Below are 19,299 nucleotides of genomic sequence, written 5' to 3' on the forward strand. Positions count from 1 at the left end.
ACCAGCAACATCTCATTGTTTCTCGAAGGTGGCGCTATTTCGCGAGACTTCGTTCGTGTTAGATTGTTTGTTTGTTGTTGAGCGTCTGGTCAAATATTTCTGAACTGTGATTTCTATTTATTTTCAACTGTTCACACCTCCATAAAATGTCGTGAAGATGCCTAGTATTGGTGAGATATTCGGCTTGTGCTGTGGTGCTTGTAGGATCGGCTGCTATACTGTAAGAGCATAGTATTATATTCAAAACTGTCATGTTATTCATTTAATTAGAAGTGACGGCGAACTGTCAAGATTTTTGTAGCGAAAGTAGGCTCCATCATTGTTGTAGTTTGTGTTTTAGAATTATTGAATTCTCAACTTGCAGACAAATTGAAAAATCCTGTTTAGTTCTCATAAAAATATATAAGCCTGCATGCTTATTTACTTCCATGCTCAAGGAGCCCCAAAAAGATGTTTAACAGTTTTTATATTTTTTTATTTATTAACATTCAACTGAAAATTGAAACAGGCCGGCATACAGGATTGGATTTTAAAGACAGAGTCTGCAATATGTGCGACAATGACCATGTTGAAGATGAACAACATTTTGTCACAAATTGTCCTCATTACAATGAAATAAGATTAAAACTTTACATTGTAGCTAATAAACGTATACCAAATTTTGACAAATTTAGTAATGAAAATAAATTCATATCATTACTAAGTGATGAGAAAATGTCTATTCCTTTAGCGCAATATTTAAAAAACTGTTTTAATACAAGACAGCAGCACCTACATAAACTAAGCCAGTAATACATTCCTTGTATTCAAATTATTATCTTTTTTTTTTATGCCTTTTTGTTCCCTTACTTTTTATGTGGTTATTTTTCTTTTACTACCGTAAAATCTGTATTAGAAGCCGCATCCCTAATAGAAGTCGCATCCATTCTATTTGAATAATTGAGAACCAAAAATTCATCATTTCTCATATGTGTAGATGCTCTAATAGAAGCCGCATCCCCTCTGTTGCATTGTACCATTTTAATAGAAGCCGCGGCTTCTAATACAGATTTTACAGTAATATCTGATTTGTAACCCTTTTCATCCCCTCCGGGGGATGTTGTGTGTTAATAAATAAATAAATAAATAAATAAATCCCCCGGAGGGGATGAAAAGAGTTACAAATCAGATACTAGTATTAGTAAAAGAAAAATAACCACATAAAAAGTAAAGAATGTAGAATGGACACTAATAAGAGATACAAAATGTATAACATGTCAACAAAACTTTGATTAGTCATAAAACTACAGCTGAATAAGCCTCTATATTCGTACGTACAACTATAGCTTGGGGTGGGTAAACGTAAACACTATATTTTTTGTTTTGTTTCGTACACGTGGAAGGAGTGCAACTTCACCTGAGGTAAAAAGAACTTCAAAAAAGAAATGGAAATGTTTTCAATTTTAAAAAAATGATTGTGGGATTATTACCCAATAGTATTCAGTATGTATGGTCACAATTAATCTTAAATTTAGTAAAATGGTAAAATTTATGCTTTTTGGATCCATACTATGTACATGCACAAGTACAATTTTGACTGTTGCATCTACAGTCAGCTGGCGTACTGACAAGTTATAATAAAATAAATGTGACTAATATACTGAGCCTAAAAAAACTAAAGTTGTAAAATGTTTTTATTTTTCTTCAAATTTCTACAATACAGAGTAAAAATAACAAATGGGGGTAATTTTAAGCTTTCCACAGTTCGCTAACGATATTCAAACACATTCAGTGTTTTTGGGTGGAAAAAGTCCCTGTATAGGCATGTAACCGAGAACACAGATAAAATAGAAAAGCTAATTGACCAAATAATACTGTATTTGTCATGCAATGTAAAAGTATGTCAGTGTTCTCCCTGGGGAAAATTGCTTACATGACAATTTGCACAACAATAGAATATGTTAATGACTTTTATTGTATTCATTGTTGTGCTAAATTGGTTCTATTGTTTATCCAAAATTTAACAGTTGAGTTTCCTTACTCTATAATGCCTTGGGGAGAATCTTGTACGTATACTAATCTTAAAGACGCAAACACAGCTTGTTTGGTAATTTAATTTATATTCCTTGAATAGTTGTTTTTATAATGAATCTGAATATCATTGGTAGTATCATCCAAAGTGTATTTTCACAGGGCAATACATGAATGTACATGTATGTGGCACAGGGCAATACATGAATGTACATGTATGTGGCACAGGGCAATATATGAATGTACATGTATGTGGCACAGGGCAATACATGAATGTACATGTATGTGGCACGGGGCAATATATGAATGTACATGTATGTGGCACAGGGCAATACATGAATGTACATGTATGTGGCACAGGGCAATATATGAATGTACATGTATGTAACACAAGGCAATACATGAATGTACATGTATGTGGCACAGGGCAATACATGAATGTACATGTATGTGGCACAGGGCAATATATGAATGTACATGTATGTCGCACAGGGCAATACATGAATGTACATGTATGTGATAATAATAGTAACTTTATTGAAATCGTATCCACAATGGGGATATTGATACATACAATAAAGGTAATGTGTATAAAAATAATGACAAAACAAAATTACAGATATAACTAAAACTACTAGAATACATAACAGTTAGAGAAAAAAAGATAAATTATAAAAAAAAAAGACATGTACAAAGTATGGTAAAAAAGAAAAAAAATGTTTATTTGTTATGAGGCAGCTGGTAATCCTTTTTTTAAACTGTCTTGGTAAAGCAATGGTAAATAAATTTACTTAACTCTTTTAATATTTGTTTATCTTTTAGTTTTAGTATGTTTAAAAAATTATCATAGTCAGAGTAATTGTCCTGGAGTATGTTGTGTTTGTTGAAGAGGTCATCTCTTTCTTTTTTGTAGTAATTGCATTGTATAAGGAAGTGTGTTTCATCTTCGATCAGACCACTGTTGCATATTAAGCATTTTCTTTTGTTCAGATCAATATTTTTATGTCTTCCTATTTCTATGTGCACTGATTCTTAGCTTGGTCATTGCCGACCTGTGTTTTGGATTAATAATTTCCATATAATTTTCAAAGGTGAAATCTTGTTTTATTTCTCTATAGGTTCGTAGTATATTTTTGTGGTTTCCGCCTTTGTTATCATCATGTAGTGATTCCTTGACATTTTTTTGATATAGCAGTTGCAATTTTTCTTTAAATCTAGAGATTAGATTGTCATGGTTATCACTGTTTTTATTCCATATATCACTCATGTTTAATAATTTGAGTAGACGTTTAATACTTGATACCCAGTTGTAGGTGCCTGTTTCATCAATTTTTATGCATAGTCTGTAACATTCATTGACCAGTGTATTTTCCGGTTTATTAGCAATTTTCAGCCAGTATTTAAACATTTGTGTCAGGCTTGCTAAGAGCAGTGGGTAGCGACCCAGTTCCATTAGACTACCAACATTTGTGGCTTTACTTTACAGCCAACTTTCAGAAGAAATTTACAGAATTTCAGGTGGAGTTTTTCTGCTGGTGTTGTGCAGTTTGATAGGTTTGACAATTGTTTGATGTTATCACCTGACCAAAACTCAGAGCAGTAAAGCAAAATTGGTTTGACCACTGCATCAAACATCTTTAGATATATTTTTACCGGGATATTTGTTTCTGAATATAATTGCTGTTTTAGACTGAATAGAGCTTTCATTGCTCTGTTTTTTAAGTCAATTTAGGCTTTGTGAAGTTTTCCTGTGGAATTAATTTTAATACCCAGATATGTATAAAAAGAAACTTTTTCAAGTTCTTTTTTATTTACATAAAATTTAAATTTATTTAGACTTTTCCCTGATTTATTGAAAATGATAGTTTTTGATTTTGAGATGTTTATCTCTAGTTGCCATTTTTTGCAATAAGTCTCAAGTGTGTTTAATGCATTTTGTAATCCAGTGTGTGACTTTGACAGCAAAAGAAGATCATCTGCGTATAAAAGACATGACAACTGACTGTCTAGTAGAGTTGGTGGGTCATTTTGTGATAGATCAATGTGTCTTTTGATGTCGTTTATGTATATATTGAATAGCAAAGGACTTAATCCATCACCTTGTCTAATACCTTTCTGGATTGGAAATTGCTTAGTTAGGCCTTCTTTTACTTTTACACATCCTGTGGAGTTTGAATACATTGATCTAATGATTTTGTAGAATTTCCCAGTAATGCCATTTTGGACAAGTTTAAACATGAGACCCTCATGCCATATGGAGTCGAAAGCTTTCTTTAGGTCAACGAAACAAACAAAAATATATTTTCCTTTGCATAAATATTTTGTAAGTAACTGGTTAAGAACAAAAATATGGTCATTTGTACTGAATTTAGGAAGGAAACCAATCTGTTCTTTAATTATAATTTTTTCCTTGTCAATGCGATCAAGGAGTCTCTGTTTTAGAACAAGTGTAAATAATTTACTCATGGTATTTATAAGGGTTATGCCTCTGTAATTGTTGGGGTCTGTTTTATCCCCTTTTTTATGGATTGGGGTTATTATTCCAATATTCCAACAACTAGGAAAATGGCCACTTTACAATATTAGATTAAACAGTGTTTGGATTTCATTTATCAGTATGTTTCTACTTGTTTTTATCATTTCATTGGTGATTTTATCTATTCCGAGTGATTTTCCATTTTTTAGGTTGCTTATTGCCTTTTGTATTTCTAACTGTGATATTGGTTGGTCAAGATTAGTTGATTTGAGAATATTAGTTTCTAAGTCTTTTTTGATATTTGGGTCTATTTCATTTGTGACCGTGTTTTTGCCCTTTCAACATAGTCACACTTGTTGTCGGCTTGGTTATTTTTGAGTTCTTTCATGAGATGCCAATATTCATTTGGTTTCACATTACTCAGATTCTCAAGTTTACTTAAAATATTACTTTTAAATTCTCTTTGTTTCTTTCTTACCAGGTTTTTATACTTTTTTTTTCAGGCTATAGCATTCAAGTCTCAGTTGTTTATTGTATGGCTCCTTATTTAGCTTGTTTGACAGTTTGTATACATCATTTTTTATGGTGAAAAGATCCTTTGTGTACCATTTAGAATTTTTATTTTTTTGTTTCTTTTTTGTATTAGTTTTATTTTTCCATTTTGTCTTTAAACTTTTACCAGCTGCCTAAATATATATTTGACAACATAGCACCAGCAGAATCAATTGACTGCTTTGTATGTCTGTCCCTGTGTGTGTGGCTGTTCCACTGATACAATGTATATCGAAAACCAATTATCAGATTCCAATGAAACTTGGTAAATGCTCTGGGATAATAATTAACAATGATTTTGCATGCAATAAATACAATTTTTGCTTTATGTGTATTGGAGATGTCTTTCAAATACAGTATTCCTTATTTGTACTTTATGCCTCCATTACCTAAGCTTTCATTTATCAGTTACATGTATGGGCTCCACATTTCTTATTCTCTTTAACTTGACGTATGTTTGGTCCCTCACATCTGACTGGAAATATTTTACAGAATCAGTTTATAAACTGTAACTTGTTTTTTTTACAAATTATTTTACAATCCAATCATTAGCAGCGTTGACACACAGCTCCTTAGCATGGGCAAAGAGGTCAAATACCTTAGCCTGTGCCAAGAAAACATGCATAAATGCTTAGCATGGGCAAGGAGGTCAAATACCTTAGCCTGTGCCAAGAAAACATGCATAAATGCTTAGCACGGGCTAAGAAACGCTAAGTACATGTACAGAAAATCCATGCTAACTACATTTCCTCTCGTGCATGAACGCAATTGGATCTATCCAATATGCAATCACATGAGATTGGCTTAAATCTTAGCCCGTACTTCGTGTAGCATGAACACTACTATTGACAATGACTTATTTGTACATTTTATTTCTTAGTTGTATGTAAAGCTATGTTGCAAGTCAGCACCATCACAAAGGCAGGAATACCAGTTAATATGCCTTGGACTATCAAAGGCTGGGAAAACAACCTTATTAACAATGTTGTGTGGGGAGAAAGCTGACGATATCCAGCCAACTCAGGGTAAGTACATACATGTATGTGAATTCCAAATATAACTACCTATTCTGGTTAAGAACATGATATGAATTCAAAATGTAGGTGCATCTATTGTTAATAGTTGTCAGAAATGGTTCTACTGGTACTGCTATATAACTAATTAGTTTCAGTATGGTTCATGCAAGTCCAGTAGATATATAGAAAATTGGTTGCATATAAATTCTAATTGAGGCTAGCATGAATGTTGCAAGTGGGTATGGTGCTGACTGGAAGCTGATTCACTCCTGATAACTAATGTGTTTATTGCAGGATTCAATATTAAAGCGATACCTTTTAAAGAGGCTATTTTGAATGTTAAAGAAATTGGAGGTGAGTTCTGAGTTTTTCCTGACATGCATGTAATAATTGTTTAATACCAGGTAAGACCACCTGTTAGTGAGTTATCAGTAATGTTATAATTATTTGATTCAGTAAAATATATCAGACTTTCTTGACCTTGACTTTCTATGTTTTATTTTATGATGTTGTTAATAAAACCAAGATAAAGTTTGTCATTGACTTTTACTTTTTGCACAAAACAAGTTAAACATCCTTGAAAATTGTCATTTACCATTGGTTTGTATGGTACATGTGGTGATTTCATAAAGTAAACAAAATGTGTGTAGTTACAAACATTGTCATTAATTATTAGAAAACAATAGTATAATTCCCTTGTTCGTATCATTATAGATGAAAAACAAGGTATATGAGGAGAAAATGTCTGTTCTCGTTGTTGTCATTGTTGAATTCGTCGTAAAACTTTTGTTTGTGGTTACAATAACTTGAACAATTTTTATTCAGTTTCTTTCAAACTTGGATATTATACATGTATTAACCAGTTTGGGATTTCAGCCAAGTTTGATTATGGCACATGTTCTATGTATGTTTTAGATCATATTCATTAAATTTCACTTAAAATTGTGTTTTTATTGTGGTTACAATAACTTGAACAATTTTTATTTATCAGTTTCTTTCAAACTTGGATATTATACATGTATTAACCAGTTTGGGATTTCAGCCAAGTTTGATTATGGCACATGTTCTATGTATGTTTTAGATCATATTCATTAAATTTCACTTAAAATTGTGTTTTTATTGTGGTTACAATAACTTGAACAATTTTTATTTATCAGTTTCTTTCAAACTTGGATATTATACATGTATTAACCAGTTTGGGATTTCAGCCAAGTTTGATTATGGCACATGTTCTATGTATGTTTTAGATCATATTCATTAAATTTCACTTATATTGTGTTTTTCTTGTGGTTACAATAACTTGAACAATTTTTATTCGATCATCTTCAAATTTGTGAATCTTATCAGTTTTTGTGATGTAACTAGCAAGTGCAATATGGGGTAAAATTTGACTGAAATAAAATTTCACATATCCTGATCACTCTTCTATATTTATTGTATAGGTCAAGAAAATGTGCGTCCATTTTGGAATCGTTACTATGACAACATTGAAGGCATAGTCTTTATTATAGATAGTTCATGTTCACCAGAAGAGTTCTTGACTGTTAAAGAAGAACTACACAAAGTACTTGGGCATGCTTCCTTAAAGGGCCTACCTATTTTAATTCTTGCCAATTATCAAGACCAGTCATCTGCTAGGAAAACTGATCAGGTAGGTCTTTCAGTTTATTTGTAAAGTGACTACTACTATCTTAAACTCAAGGGTCTTCAAAATTAGTTTTGGGGAATCTAAGGAGTTTGAATGAGAAAACTTTGAAGTTTGTACTTAGTGACTGTGTTTTTAGTTCCACTTTCATCATTAGCAGGACCTGTTCATATAGGTGATTGTCTGTCAACAATTACATTCTTATTTTCTATTAAATTTATCCTTATGAGTGATATACATATGTGCTAAGAAACCTATAAGGAGCTATTTCAACCATCATGTCGCTTGTTTTAATCTATTGACAAAAGTGTTGCAAACTCATTTTCAATAAAATTATGTAAATTACTGGTCAGACATTATATAACAGTATTCCTAGAACGAGTCAGTTGACATGAATAGTTTTCAGTTAAACTTTGTCATGATATACATTTTTAACTAAAAAAAAGCTGACATCCAATAAAGGCCAACAACTTACACATGTATATGTCAACATGAATGTGAAAATCTGATCAGTAACATATTACTTACTAACAGTGAGAGCAGTTGATTAGATACCTAATAAATGATACTTTTTAATTCCAGATCATTAAAGACTTTGATTTGGATGAGAGAGCAGCAGGTCGAAAATGGTTGGTACATCCATGTTCATATGCTGATGTGGAAAGTGCCAGAGATGGTCTTCAAAGACTGTTGTACTTTTTAAAAGGAATTGAAGTAAAAGAAGACTCGGCAAGGATCTAAGTACACATGAATCAGCTTGGCACACTCACATGTTTATCACAAGTATCCCACCAAATATGTCAATATTTTGGAACATAAAGTCAAGACATTCTGCATTTGTAAAACTCACTAATTATGGAACAGCTGCACTGAAGAAACAATCACATTCCTCCCAAATTTTAGGATTGAACACACGTTACTCCATAGGCTGAAATTTTTGTTCATTCAATCTTGCATTGCACCATTTCACACTATTGTCTTTCTTTGTACATTTTAACTATGTTTTTTCTCAATGTAATCGAAGAAATAAATCCAAGATTAGGATTAGTTAAACTGAGGTGAAATCATCCTCTTTATTGATATTTGGAACTAAACTATGCATCATTATAATGCAAATACCGGTATGAACAATCAGGGAATGTTACCATAACAAACATCTCGTCCATAATACCAACATAGTTATGTTGGTGCCATATTACAAAATATTGTTATGAAAAATAGCCAAAAAAACTAGCAACTATTTTCCATTATATTTGTCTTTCTCAGTGATGTTATGTATCATCTTCTATGGTTTGTATTCATGTATTTGTCTTTCTCAGTGATGTTATGTATCATCTTCTATGGTTTGTATTCATGTATTTTGACATTTTTTACCTTGCAGTCCTAATTTGTTTTGTAGGAATTCCTTCCATATGAATTGTGTTAACTATCACATGGTTCATACAATTGTCACAAAGTTCATGTTAAAATTACATAGTTGTTACAATTTACATTGTATAGTGAGCATTTTTATTTTGAACAATTTATCAAAATTATAGTATTTAAAATAAGTCAAATCTGCCAAATTGTGCAGAATTGAATTTAACAAAAGAATGCATAGGCTTGAAAAAACTTAGGAATCAAAATGTCCAGAAATGTACATATTTATATTTCCACTGACACAAAGGTCTTATTATGATTATCCATTTCTGATCAAACACAACTTAATATATAGCATTTTGAGTAAATTTTTATCCATGTGAGAAAATTGTATTGTTTTGTTAATCCAAGGTAGATTTTATTTTCCTATCCAATGGTCTTTTATACATGTATTGAACTGTAATGTAATTTGTCAAGATTTTGATTATTTATTAAGTGATGTAATTTCATCCTGATTCTCTAATTATTACTATTGCAAATCCTATTTTGAGCGTAAATAATGGCATCAGCAGGCAATATGTTTAACACAATTATTAATTGCCACTTTGATTAGAATACCAATTATAGTACTGTAAAGGGGTTAATTAGTCCCCGTTCGGACGCAGTCCGAAAACGAGGACTTATGTTTTGCCCTGTGTGCGTCCGTGCGTCCGTGATCACCTGTATCTCGAACATGCATGGACCGATTAAGTTCAAACTTCACTCATACATCACACATTATATGGGACATATGCACATGCATTTTTTTCATGATCCGATTAACGATAGCCGAATAGCGGCCATTTTTTTTTTTTTGGATCGGGTTCGAAATGGCCGACTGGCGGCCATTTTGTTTTAAAGAATTCAGTTCTGGATCCGTATCTGAGACATGCTTGGATTGATCGAGTTCAAACTTCACACACACAAGGTACATCATGTCACAAATATGTATGTGCATTTGTTTCATGATCTCATTAATGATAGCCAAATGGCGGCCGCTTTAAGGCCGAAAAAGCATTGAAATCGCACATTTTCACCATTCCGGACCCGGATCTCAGTTATGCATGGACGGATTTCATTCAAATTTGGTACATACATTAAACATAAATAGGACCTTGATGCACGTCATTTTTTTTTCCGGATCAAGTTCGAAATAGCCGACTGGCGGCCATTTTGTTTTAAAGAATTCAGTTCTGGATCCGTATCCGAGACATGTCTGGATTGATCAAGTTCAAACTTCACACACACAAGGTACATCATGTCACAAATAGATATGTGCATTTGTTTCATGATCTGCTTAACAATAGCGGAATGATGGCCATTTTAAGGCCGAAAATGCATCAAAATCACGTATTTTCACAATTCCAGAACCGGATCTCAGTCATGCATGGATGGATTTTGTTCAGATTTAGCACAATGTGTTGTACATATGCAGGTGCATTTCGGTCATGATCTGCTTTGAATGTATATGTCACTCAAATATGAACGAAACGGGGACGTGTCATTGACAATGACTTGTTATTCACTGGGTTTTTGCTTATTTCGCTGACTGGAAAATGCATTAAATTAAAACAGAGTAAATATGTAAAATTTAGCTTAGAACACATTATCTAAATGATATTTAAAACCCACCAAAATGGTAAATCATCAAAATTTAAACCCAGTGAAAATTAGTCGTTTTACAGTATTCAGCAGTTACCTACTGCCATAAAACAGCAGAAATGTAGAATGGGTATGATTGAACTTAAAAACATTTTTAAGGTCTGCGCAAATCACACGTCTTAATTAATCAATGAATGTATATTGAATCTAATTCTGTGATAGTTTTTATTTTTTAATTGTAATTTAACAGCACCGAACCAGATGAATTTAATAAATGTTTTTAAATATTGCATACAATTGTCAGTTCAAAATAGCTTGTATTCTTAGGAGCTAACAAATTACACACCAATATTGAGATATGGATAGCCGATAAAGAGCTGAATATTTCAACTGGTAAGAGTTTGCTTAAAATGTATATTTTTGACTTTACATTAATCTTATTCAATACTTTGGGCAAACCTTAGTTATGACTTGCAGGTTAAACTACGCATGGTTATGTTGATGAAGTAGCTTGTAGATACGAAATCTTATACCATTTTTGATGCAGTTATTCTAAAAGGTTTTACCATTTCCAGAAGCTTACTCTTTATGTGATCTAACTCCTTGTTTTCATGGGGATTCTCTAACTGGTTTCCCCATGTGGTGCATTATCTAGGTCAATGCTAGTACTAGATGCAACATCCCTTGAGTTTGAATTCACAACCTTTCAAAGACCAACATCTTGTCCTTTGATCTACTACAAATTTGATATCAGTGGTTTGTTTTCAACCTTGTCATATTCTAACTGTAGTTATAAATATTTTTAACATTGTCTACCTACAATTGAAACAAAGCCTGAAACTCATGTACACATTTATACATGTACCAACGTGACACAGACACAAAGGGCCGAAGACTACAAAATGTGCTTCACTCATGCATTATCCTATCCATAATGCTATGCATACCGCACCAGCTTACGTTATTCAGATCAATGATTTGTGGATTTAAATAGCAGTTGACAATCCCAGTAAGATAACTACTGGTAGGAAATGTGGAGTTGTTCGATTCTAGAAAAAAATCAAATAAAGGCCACGTACTTGGAGAGGTATGTAAGGGTGCCTCTAGAGGGGAGTTGCGCGTGAAAAAGGTGAGGCGCATTTTTGTCTATATGCTAGTTGTGCGTTAGCGCTCTAATCATAACCTGTGCGCAAACCAGACTTGCGCTTGTCAATAAAATAGAGTTGGAACAAATGAAATGCGCGTGGCATTTAAATACAGTTCAGATCAAATGAAATGTACAAGTTACTCAGCATTCAGCCATATTGGCACTGTATTGTGCGATAGATGAGTTCTATGTGTTTTTATAATGAAAAAACATTTATTTAAAAACAAATCAACATCAGACAATCACGTGGCATTGTAATCACAATCTCTCCCATTGACTTCCACTCACAAGCCGATACACAACTATAGACGATAAGTGTTTATTAGGTGTGAAAGGACGGTGTCTTCAGAAAATAGCTAGTGCGACTCCCGAACAACAAAGCGAAGCAACGCAGATTGGGTGTCCGATAGTATTGCCAGAATAAAAGTATTCCAGTTTGTGGTCTAAATAAAACAAACCAGACTTACGCGTGGCATTTTAATCATAACTTGTGCGCAAACCAGACTTGTGCGTGTCAATAAAATAGAGTAGGAACAAATGAAATATTCGTGCAAATTAGACTTGCGCATACGCGAGGCATTTAAATACAGTTCAGAACAAGAAGAAATTACATCTAAATCACACAACACAATCAAATCACAGATCCTTGTAAAATATATCTCAATTAAAAGTTCCAATGACCAAACAGGGTTCTAGAATAATATTTCACACACACCATATCATTGAAAAGTCAGTTTGCATGCAGTTTGTCATGAATAGACCAGAAACAAAATGGTAATACTATTGCGTAAAAAAAAAACCATTGCAATCGTTAACTTATCGGTCCATTTTAGACTTTTTAAATACTTTAGGAAACAGAACGTGTTTTTATTAGTTTTCAAGCTGAAACAATTTTACTTCAGAGACAGAGCAGCCTGTCGTCTACTCGCCCGGGAAAGCAACTAATAAGTATTTTATTTTCGCCAGAGGATCTTGCCAACCGTGTTGTGTATGTATACTGTGGCCTTTTTCTCATGTACATAGCAATTTGCGGTTAAGATTGTTTTAAGCGGAGGCGATAACGGGATGGAAGGTGAAGATTGAAACTAGTCTTCTCTCATCCTCCACTGCCATCCATGATATAATAAAATGGCACAAGACCGCTAAGCCTTTCAGACAATGAATAATCAAGAGCCAGTCACGGATGTGTCCCACGAAACGTGCAATGTAGAAAAGACGCCTACGTACAGCGTCAATGGCCAGAGCCCAGACAATGTTACGAAGTCGTTGAGTGGTGTTTGCCATGGCAACGCGCAACTGGCATATAGACAAAAATTCACCTCGCCTTTTTCACGCGCAACTACCCTCTAGAGGCACCCTTACATACATGACTTGGAGCAATAGTTATGAGACAGTAGAACAGCTCAGTCAAGACATGTATACAAGGCAGAATTTAATGTGTCAACAAATCCAGTCAACAAACAATTGATTGGTCTGTTAGATGTCCAATCAGACACAGTCTTGTAAGTAGTTTCACAATGACTCAAGCACATTGGTGTAACAGTGTAAACAGTGCCATGTTGTCCAATCAGAAATGCATACAAAATGCAACAACAACATTTCTTTTATTTACATAATATGTAAGCTGGTATTTCAACAACTTGGCCACATCTACTGAAACATGCATAAAGTAAATTAAAACAAAAGGTCAATAAGCGGTAAATCATTATAATAGTGGATATAGCAAGTGACATAGTTCACATAAAGTTCTGCTACCAGCAGCTGGCCAAGTGAGGAGCATTATCTATAAAAGCCATCACATCCAGTCAATCTAATTCTACACTCATCTAAGATAATAAATTTAAAGATAATGTTATTTTGAAGTAACTCTGGTTTTCTTATCCCATGAGAAGTTAGCACCATAGCTTTTGACTTTCGGTGTACGTTCATGTTTTTCTTCAACTTCATATCTCCAGCCTGAAAATTGGTACAAACAAGGAATAAATACCATTAACTAGTTCATGATGTTGGAATGGTACAAACAAGGAATAAATACCATTAACTAGTTCATGATGTTGGAATGGTACAAACAAGGAATAAATACCATTAACTAGTTCATGATGTTGGAATGGTACAAACAAGGAATAAATACCATTAACTAGTTCATGATGTTGGAATGGTACAAACAAGGAATAAATACCATTAACTAGTTCACGATGTTGGAATGGTACAAACAAGGAATAAATACCATTAACTAGTTCATGATGTTGGAATGGTACAAACAAGGAATAAATACCATCAACTAGTTCATGATGTTGGAATGGTACAAACAAGGAATAAATACCATTAACTAGTTCATGATGTTGGAATGGTACAAACAAGGAATAAATACCATTAACTAGTTCATGATGTTGGAATGGTACAAACAAGGAATAAATACCATTAACTAGTTCATGATGTTGGAATGGTACAAACAAGGAATAAATACCATTAACTAGTTCATGATGTTGGAATGGTAAAAACAAGGAATAAATACCATTAACTAGTTCATGATGTTGGAATGGTACAAACAAGGAATAAATACCATTAACTAGTTCATGATGTTGGAGTGTAGACATTAGGGCAACAAGTTGTTACCGGTATATAATTTTTGCGACACATACAAGTGAAATATTGTTGCATATCTCCTTAATTGACTTGACATATTTTATTACAAACATACACACCATTCTTTTCTGCAAACTTGATAGCAGCTTCTTTACTTTTAAATGGCACTGATAAATTGGACAATGGATCAGCACTGTTAAGAAAACATACCATAGATGTATGAAGCAATTTGAGGGTATGAATGATATGTCAATACATGACCGACATGGCCCGACTGTGTATATGCAGGGCTCAAATCACACCCTCAATCGTCTTCTTCATGTAACCTCTCATTTCAATTATGGTGGACACAACATCATTCGTAACTTCATGCAATTTCCGATTTGACGAAGAGGTACACGCCCTAATATTTATTTTGGCAGAGTAAAGAAATACTGTGATAGATTGACAGGTCAACAGGAAACAGAAAAAAGGCGTACGAAATTATGCGACAAAAACTTGAAAGAAGGACTGAACAGATCCAATGAAAATTGAAGAAACTTTTTAAATACACCAGAAATTAAAATCAGGGAAGTGGTCACGGCATGTTCCTAGTAGGTTTAAATTGACAACTGTCACACACATAGCAACAGTTGAACAATAACTTGAGCGAATAGGCTGTAACACATTTTAGCTGCCGTGTTTCCTGTTTATTCGAGATACCAGTACCTAAATCATAACACCAGTTTCTTGTTTTTTCTCCCTCCATGCTCAAACTCAATCGTGACTGTTTCTTTTCTTTTCCCCCAGCTAAAAAGCATTGAGTTGACTATTACAGAATGCCATTAAATCGTCAAATCATGTACCAGTAGTAATATAATACATTTACCTTGATGACCATCCAATAAGTGGATTTTCCCATCTTTCTCTGGTATCAAATTCTATTCTCCAGTTACGAGTATTATGGGTGCCTGATTGCATTGCATTTTTGGTGGGCACAAAAATTCGCACAAGTCTTGTCTTCACATGCTCCTCAGGGATGCCAGACACTGTTGCTACTGGTGTCAGATCAGTCTGCAAGTCAGACAGACATATACATATACTTGATTTGCTCTATTAATAGCTCATCTCTGCACACCAGTTAGCTATTGTATCTGGATCATTAAATTACAACCATAGACATACATGCACCTTTGTAATTTACGTAAGCTCGTGTGCTACTAAGACCAAATATCTAAACTTGTAAATGTTCTTAGATGTATGTGCTTGTTTTGGAGAGTATAAATTAAAACACAAGCCATAAATGCATGCGTGTTAACAGCAATCTAAACATAATGGTCTTTCAGAAATACTATGGTTATACATGGAAGATGAACTTTATAAGATTAGATTTGTTCACTCCCTGCAGTTTGTGATGTGAGCAAGGTTTTCAATTATTTTTTTTAAATATGCAAATTTGGGTAGCAATGACCCAACTGTAGAGTGACTTCTGATTTTTTCATGTGAAAATACATGACCAAAGCTGCAGTGGGACCATCAACCTCAGACATGCTGCTGTGGAGATCAAACATGAGTAATAACTTACTGGTTCAACTTCCTTGACTTCTTGTAGAGATTTCTGTCCGGGATTTGCTTGTATACATTTCACACTTGACACAGACACATTCCTATATGAGCAAAGACAACACAGTATTCAACAAATCTAAACTACAATATGACACAGAAAATCAAAACAAAATGTGTTACTTCCTTTGATGTTAGTCATCATCTGATAGCACAAGATTAAAGTTCACTAATGAAATATTGTCAAACTAGGATTTTCTTTTATCCACTTGCTCTGTCATTTTTTTAATGAGCTTGTTTAAAAAAAAACCACTTAACAGAATGGTTTCAAAATAGAGGCTAATGTGAACTGGTGCACCTAATTTCATAATTTAAGAATTTCAAAAAATAGTTCATTGATGTACAAGTTTGTGGTAACTATCAGCCAAGTGAATTTGATAAACTTATTATTGGACACATTGGAAGTGGGAAAGAAGTTATTAAGTCTTTCAGGCATGCAGCATCTCTAAATCTGAGAGTTACTGTGGAATATTTTATTTTCGCTGGAATTAATTTTCGCTGAAAAGGCTTTTTGGGCATTTTGTATGGAATTTATTTTCACTGATTTTTGACGAGTTTAATGTGAAATATAGGAAAAAAAGTATATTCGCTGGATTTTATTTTCACGGAATCATCCCTTCAGTGAAAATAGCGAAAATAAATTCCAAGCGAAAATAAAGTATTTTACAGTATGCAGTTTTGAAATGCATTGCTAACAAAAACGTTGTGTGAAAACATTTTTCACTATCATCCACAATGTGAAGAATCCAGAAAATCTATTATACATCAAGAGAACAAAAGAAATTGTTACATTGTTTCATATGAAAATAAAATCACGCTATCTGGCTCTTTATTCCTTATATGTAAAAATAAATTCGTGCACCTAGAAAGTTTTGTTAAAAATAAAGCACTGTAATGGATTACATTGGAATACTGTCACATAGTTTGGAACATGGGGCTAATCCCAAATAACAGTCACCATATTGATCATGGATAATGTAAAGTTATTAACAAAATACCAGAATTTAAGTCCAAGTACATCATACAGCAAAAGTATTGTTGAAAGCATGTAGTTTTGAGGACAATGCCGAAGAGTACAATGCATGAAGACATGAACTCCAATATTTTGTTAATAGCCTTATTATTATACAACTCTAAAACAGACGTGAGGAATAACCTCTAATTATTTTGTGTCAAATAGAATATGTGCGAATTTGAAAGAATTGTTACCAATGGATAAATGCACCTAAGATACGCCTGGGGGCATTATTACTTGTGACATTTTTAATTCCGTACATACATACACTCACAGTGCCTCTATATAGCCTAGGGTCTGAGAAACAGTGATAGTGTACGTGATTCCACACTGGTTTCAGTTTGCTGAATTGCACTGACAACGGTAATTGTTCTTTATCTATTTGAATGGCGACTGAAAGCACGCAATAATGAATATTAAACTGTCAGTTTGTTGTTAAGTTCAACACACTCACCTTATCGGGTTAACACAACGAAAAACACAGGAACAGTTTCGGACCGAAGCCGACAGTAACGACGCCATTTTCTTTTTTGATTGCGGGGTCACGTCTAGAGTCACGGAAGGATGCCATTGCGAGAGGGCGCTTTACACAGACGTAATTTGAATTTACTCCGCAATGTTCTCCAGTTTGGTGTCTTTTTCTACATTATTATTCTATATTCCTTGTAACTGCCGTAACGCCAAAGTGAATATAGAGAAGTAAATAAAGAAGATATGGCATTTCGTTTTAGGTTCAAAGTCAATATAGTTTTATAAAAACGTTAACATATAAAACAAAAATAAAATAATAAAGAAGTTTTAATTGATCTACTCTGGAAATTGTTCATTTGTGAATATATGGTTTCAATAATCTCAGATTAGTCTTTTCTTTTCATTATTTTTGTGAAAAAAATAAAAAGTTACGAAATCCAAAACAGCCTGTTTCAATTCTTTCAACAACGAAACAAACAATACGGTTACGAAAAAAATTCTGATGCACTAATTATTCACATTTAATTTAATTTAATTTAATTTAATTTAATTTAATTTAATTTAATTTAATTTAATTTAATTTAATTTAATTTAATTTAATTTAATTACATTGCGACAAATCCATATATATTCAGAACGGGTGGCTCTCTATTTAAGTCTTTTTTTCAAATAATTTAGGACGAATACAAATAAATTGTACTCAATATGTGATAGGCCTGACTTGTAATGAACTTACTAAATAAATACTGTAAATAACTGGTACATACTATTATCACATTTGTAGTGCAGATTACACAGTCATTTGTCATGAAATGACATCGACATTGTCTGTAACTGACATGCAAATAAGATAAAATAGCCCTTCAGAAGTTTGCTTGGCATTTGTTGCATCATTTGAATACTATTAAACGTACACTGTGTCGCCCCATAATTATCGTTGAATGTTATGGTTGTGAAATTTGAATAATAAGACGTCTAAAGTTACATTCTTGCACAAACAAGTGGATGCAAATTAGTCACGTGTGCATGTGGTAATATGAGGTTATAACCAGGAGCGTCTACGATTATCATTGTTATTTGTGGAACAACTGACGTTACTAGTAAGTGTAATGTAGTCACACACATGGGTAACTAAATATTCTCGGGGGCGGAGCTACGTCACAGAACGTACCACGTATTTCTATGGGCTCTGTGAAAGTTGTAGCCTGACATGTATGCGTGAGTGGCGCCCTGGTTAACTGGTACATACTGTAATCAACTAGTACATATTGTGACTAGTGACTGATACATACTGTCTCTAACTGATACATACTGTACCTAACACATAATACTGTACCTAACTGATATATACTGTAACTAACTGGTACATACTGTAATCAACTAGTACATATTGTGACTAGTGACTGATACATACTGTCTCTAACTGATACATACTGTACCTAACAGATAATACTGTACCTAACTGATATATACTGTAACTAACTGGTACATACTGTAATCAACTAGTACATATTGTGACTAGTGACTGATACATACTGTCTCTAACTGATACATACTGTACCTAACAGATAATACTGTACCTAACTGATATATACTGTAACTAACTGGTACATACTGTAATCAACTAGTACATATTGTGACTAGTGACTGATACATACTGTCTCTAACTGATACATACTGTACCTAACAGATAATACTGTACCTAACTGATATATACTGTAACTAACTGGTACATACTGTAATCAACTAGTACATATTGTGACTAGTGACTGATACATA

The 19,299-nt window shown here is 33.4% G+C and overlaps 2 protein-coding genes across 2 annotated transcripts; one reads left to right on the plus strand and one right to left on the minus strand.

Moving 5' to 3' along the window:
* The first annotated feature begins 69 nt into the window (after positions 1-69).
* Positions 70-8,752, plus strand: LOC100373724 (ADP-ribosylation factor-like protein 15). Its single transcript, XM_002736633.3, has 5 exons — positions 70-220; positions 5,919-6,063; positions 6,349-6,408; positions 7,497-7,705; positions 8,282-8,752. The coding sequence occupies exons 1-5, from the start codon at positions 158-160 to the stop codon at positions 8,438-8,440; spliced, it is 636 nt and encodes a 211-aa protein (XP_002736679.1). The 5' UTR covers positions 70-157; the 3' UTR covers positions 8,441-8,752.
* Positions 8,753-13,431: 4,679 nt separating this feature from the next.
* On the minus strand, positions 13,432-17,587 carry LOC100374479 (NADH dehydrogenase [ubiquinone] iron-sulfur protein 4, mitochondrial-like). Its single transcript, XM_002736638.4, has 5 exons — positions 17,504-17,587; positions 15,997-16,078; positions 15,301-15,485; positions 14,552-14,625; positions 13,432-13,802 (listed from the first exon to the last, which is right to left on the minus strand). The coding sequence occupies exons 1-5, from the start codon at positions 17,569-17,571 to the stop codon at positions 13,699-13,701; spliced, it is 513 nt and encodes a 170-aa protein (XP_002736684.2). The 5' UTR covers positions 17,572-17,587; the 3' UTR covers positions 13,432-13,698.
* Between the last annotated feature and the right edge of the window lie 1,712 nt (positions 17,588-19,299).

The sequence above is a fragment of the Saccoglossus kowalevskii genome, chromosome 13 (assembly GCF_978046115.1).
Source record: "Saccoglossus kowalevskii chromosome 13, keSacKowa6.1, whole genome shotgun sequence".
In the NCBI taxonomy this organism is placed as follows: Eukaryota; Metazoa; Hemichordata; class Enteropneusta; family Harrimaniidae; genus Saccoglossus; species Saccoglossus kowalevskii.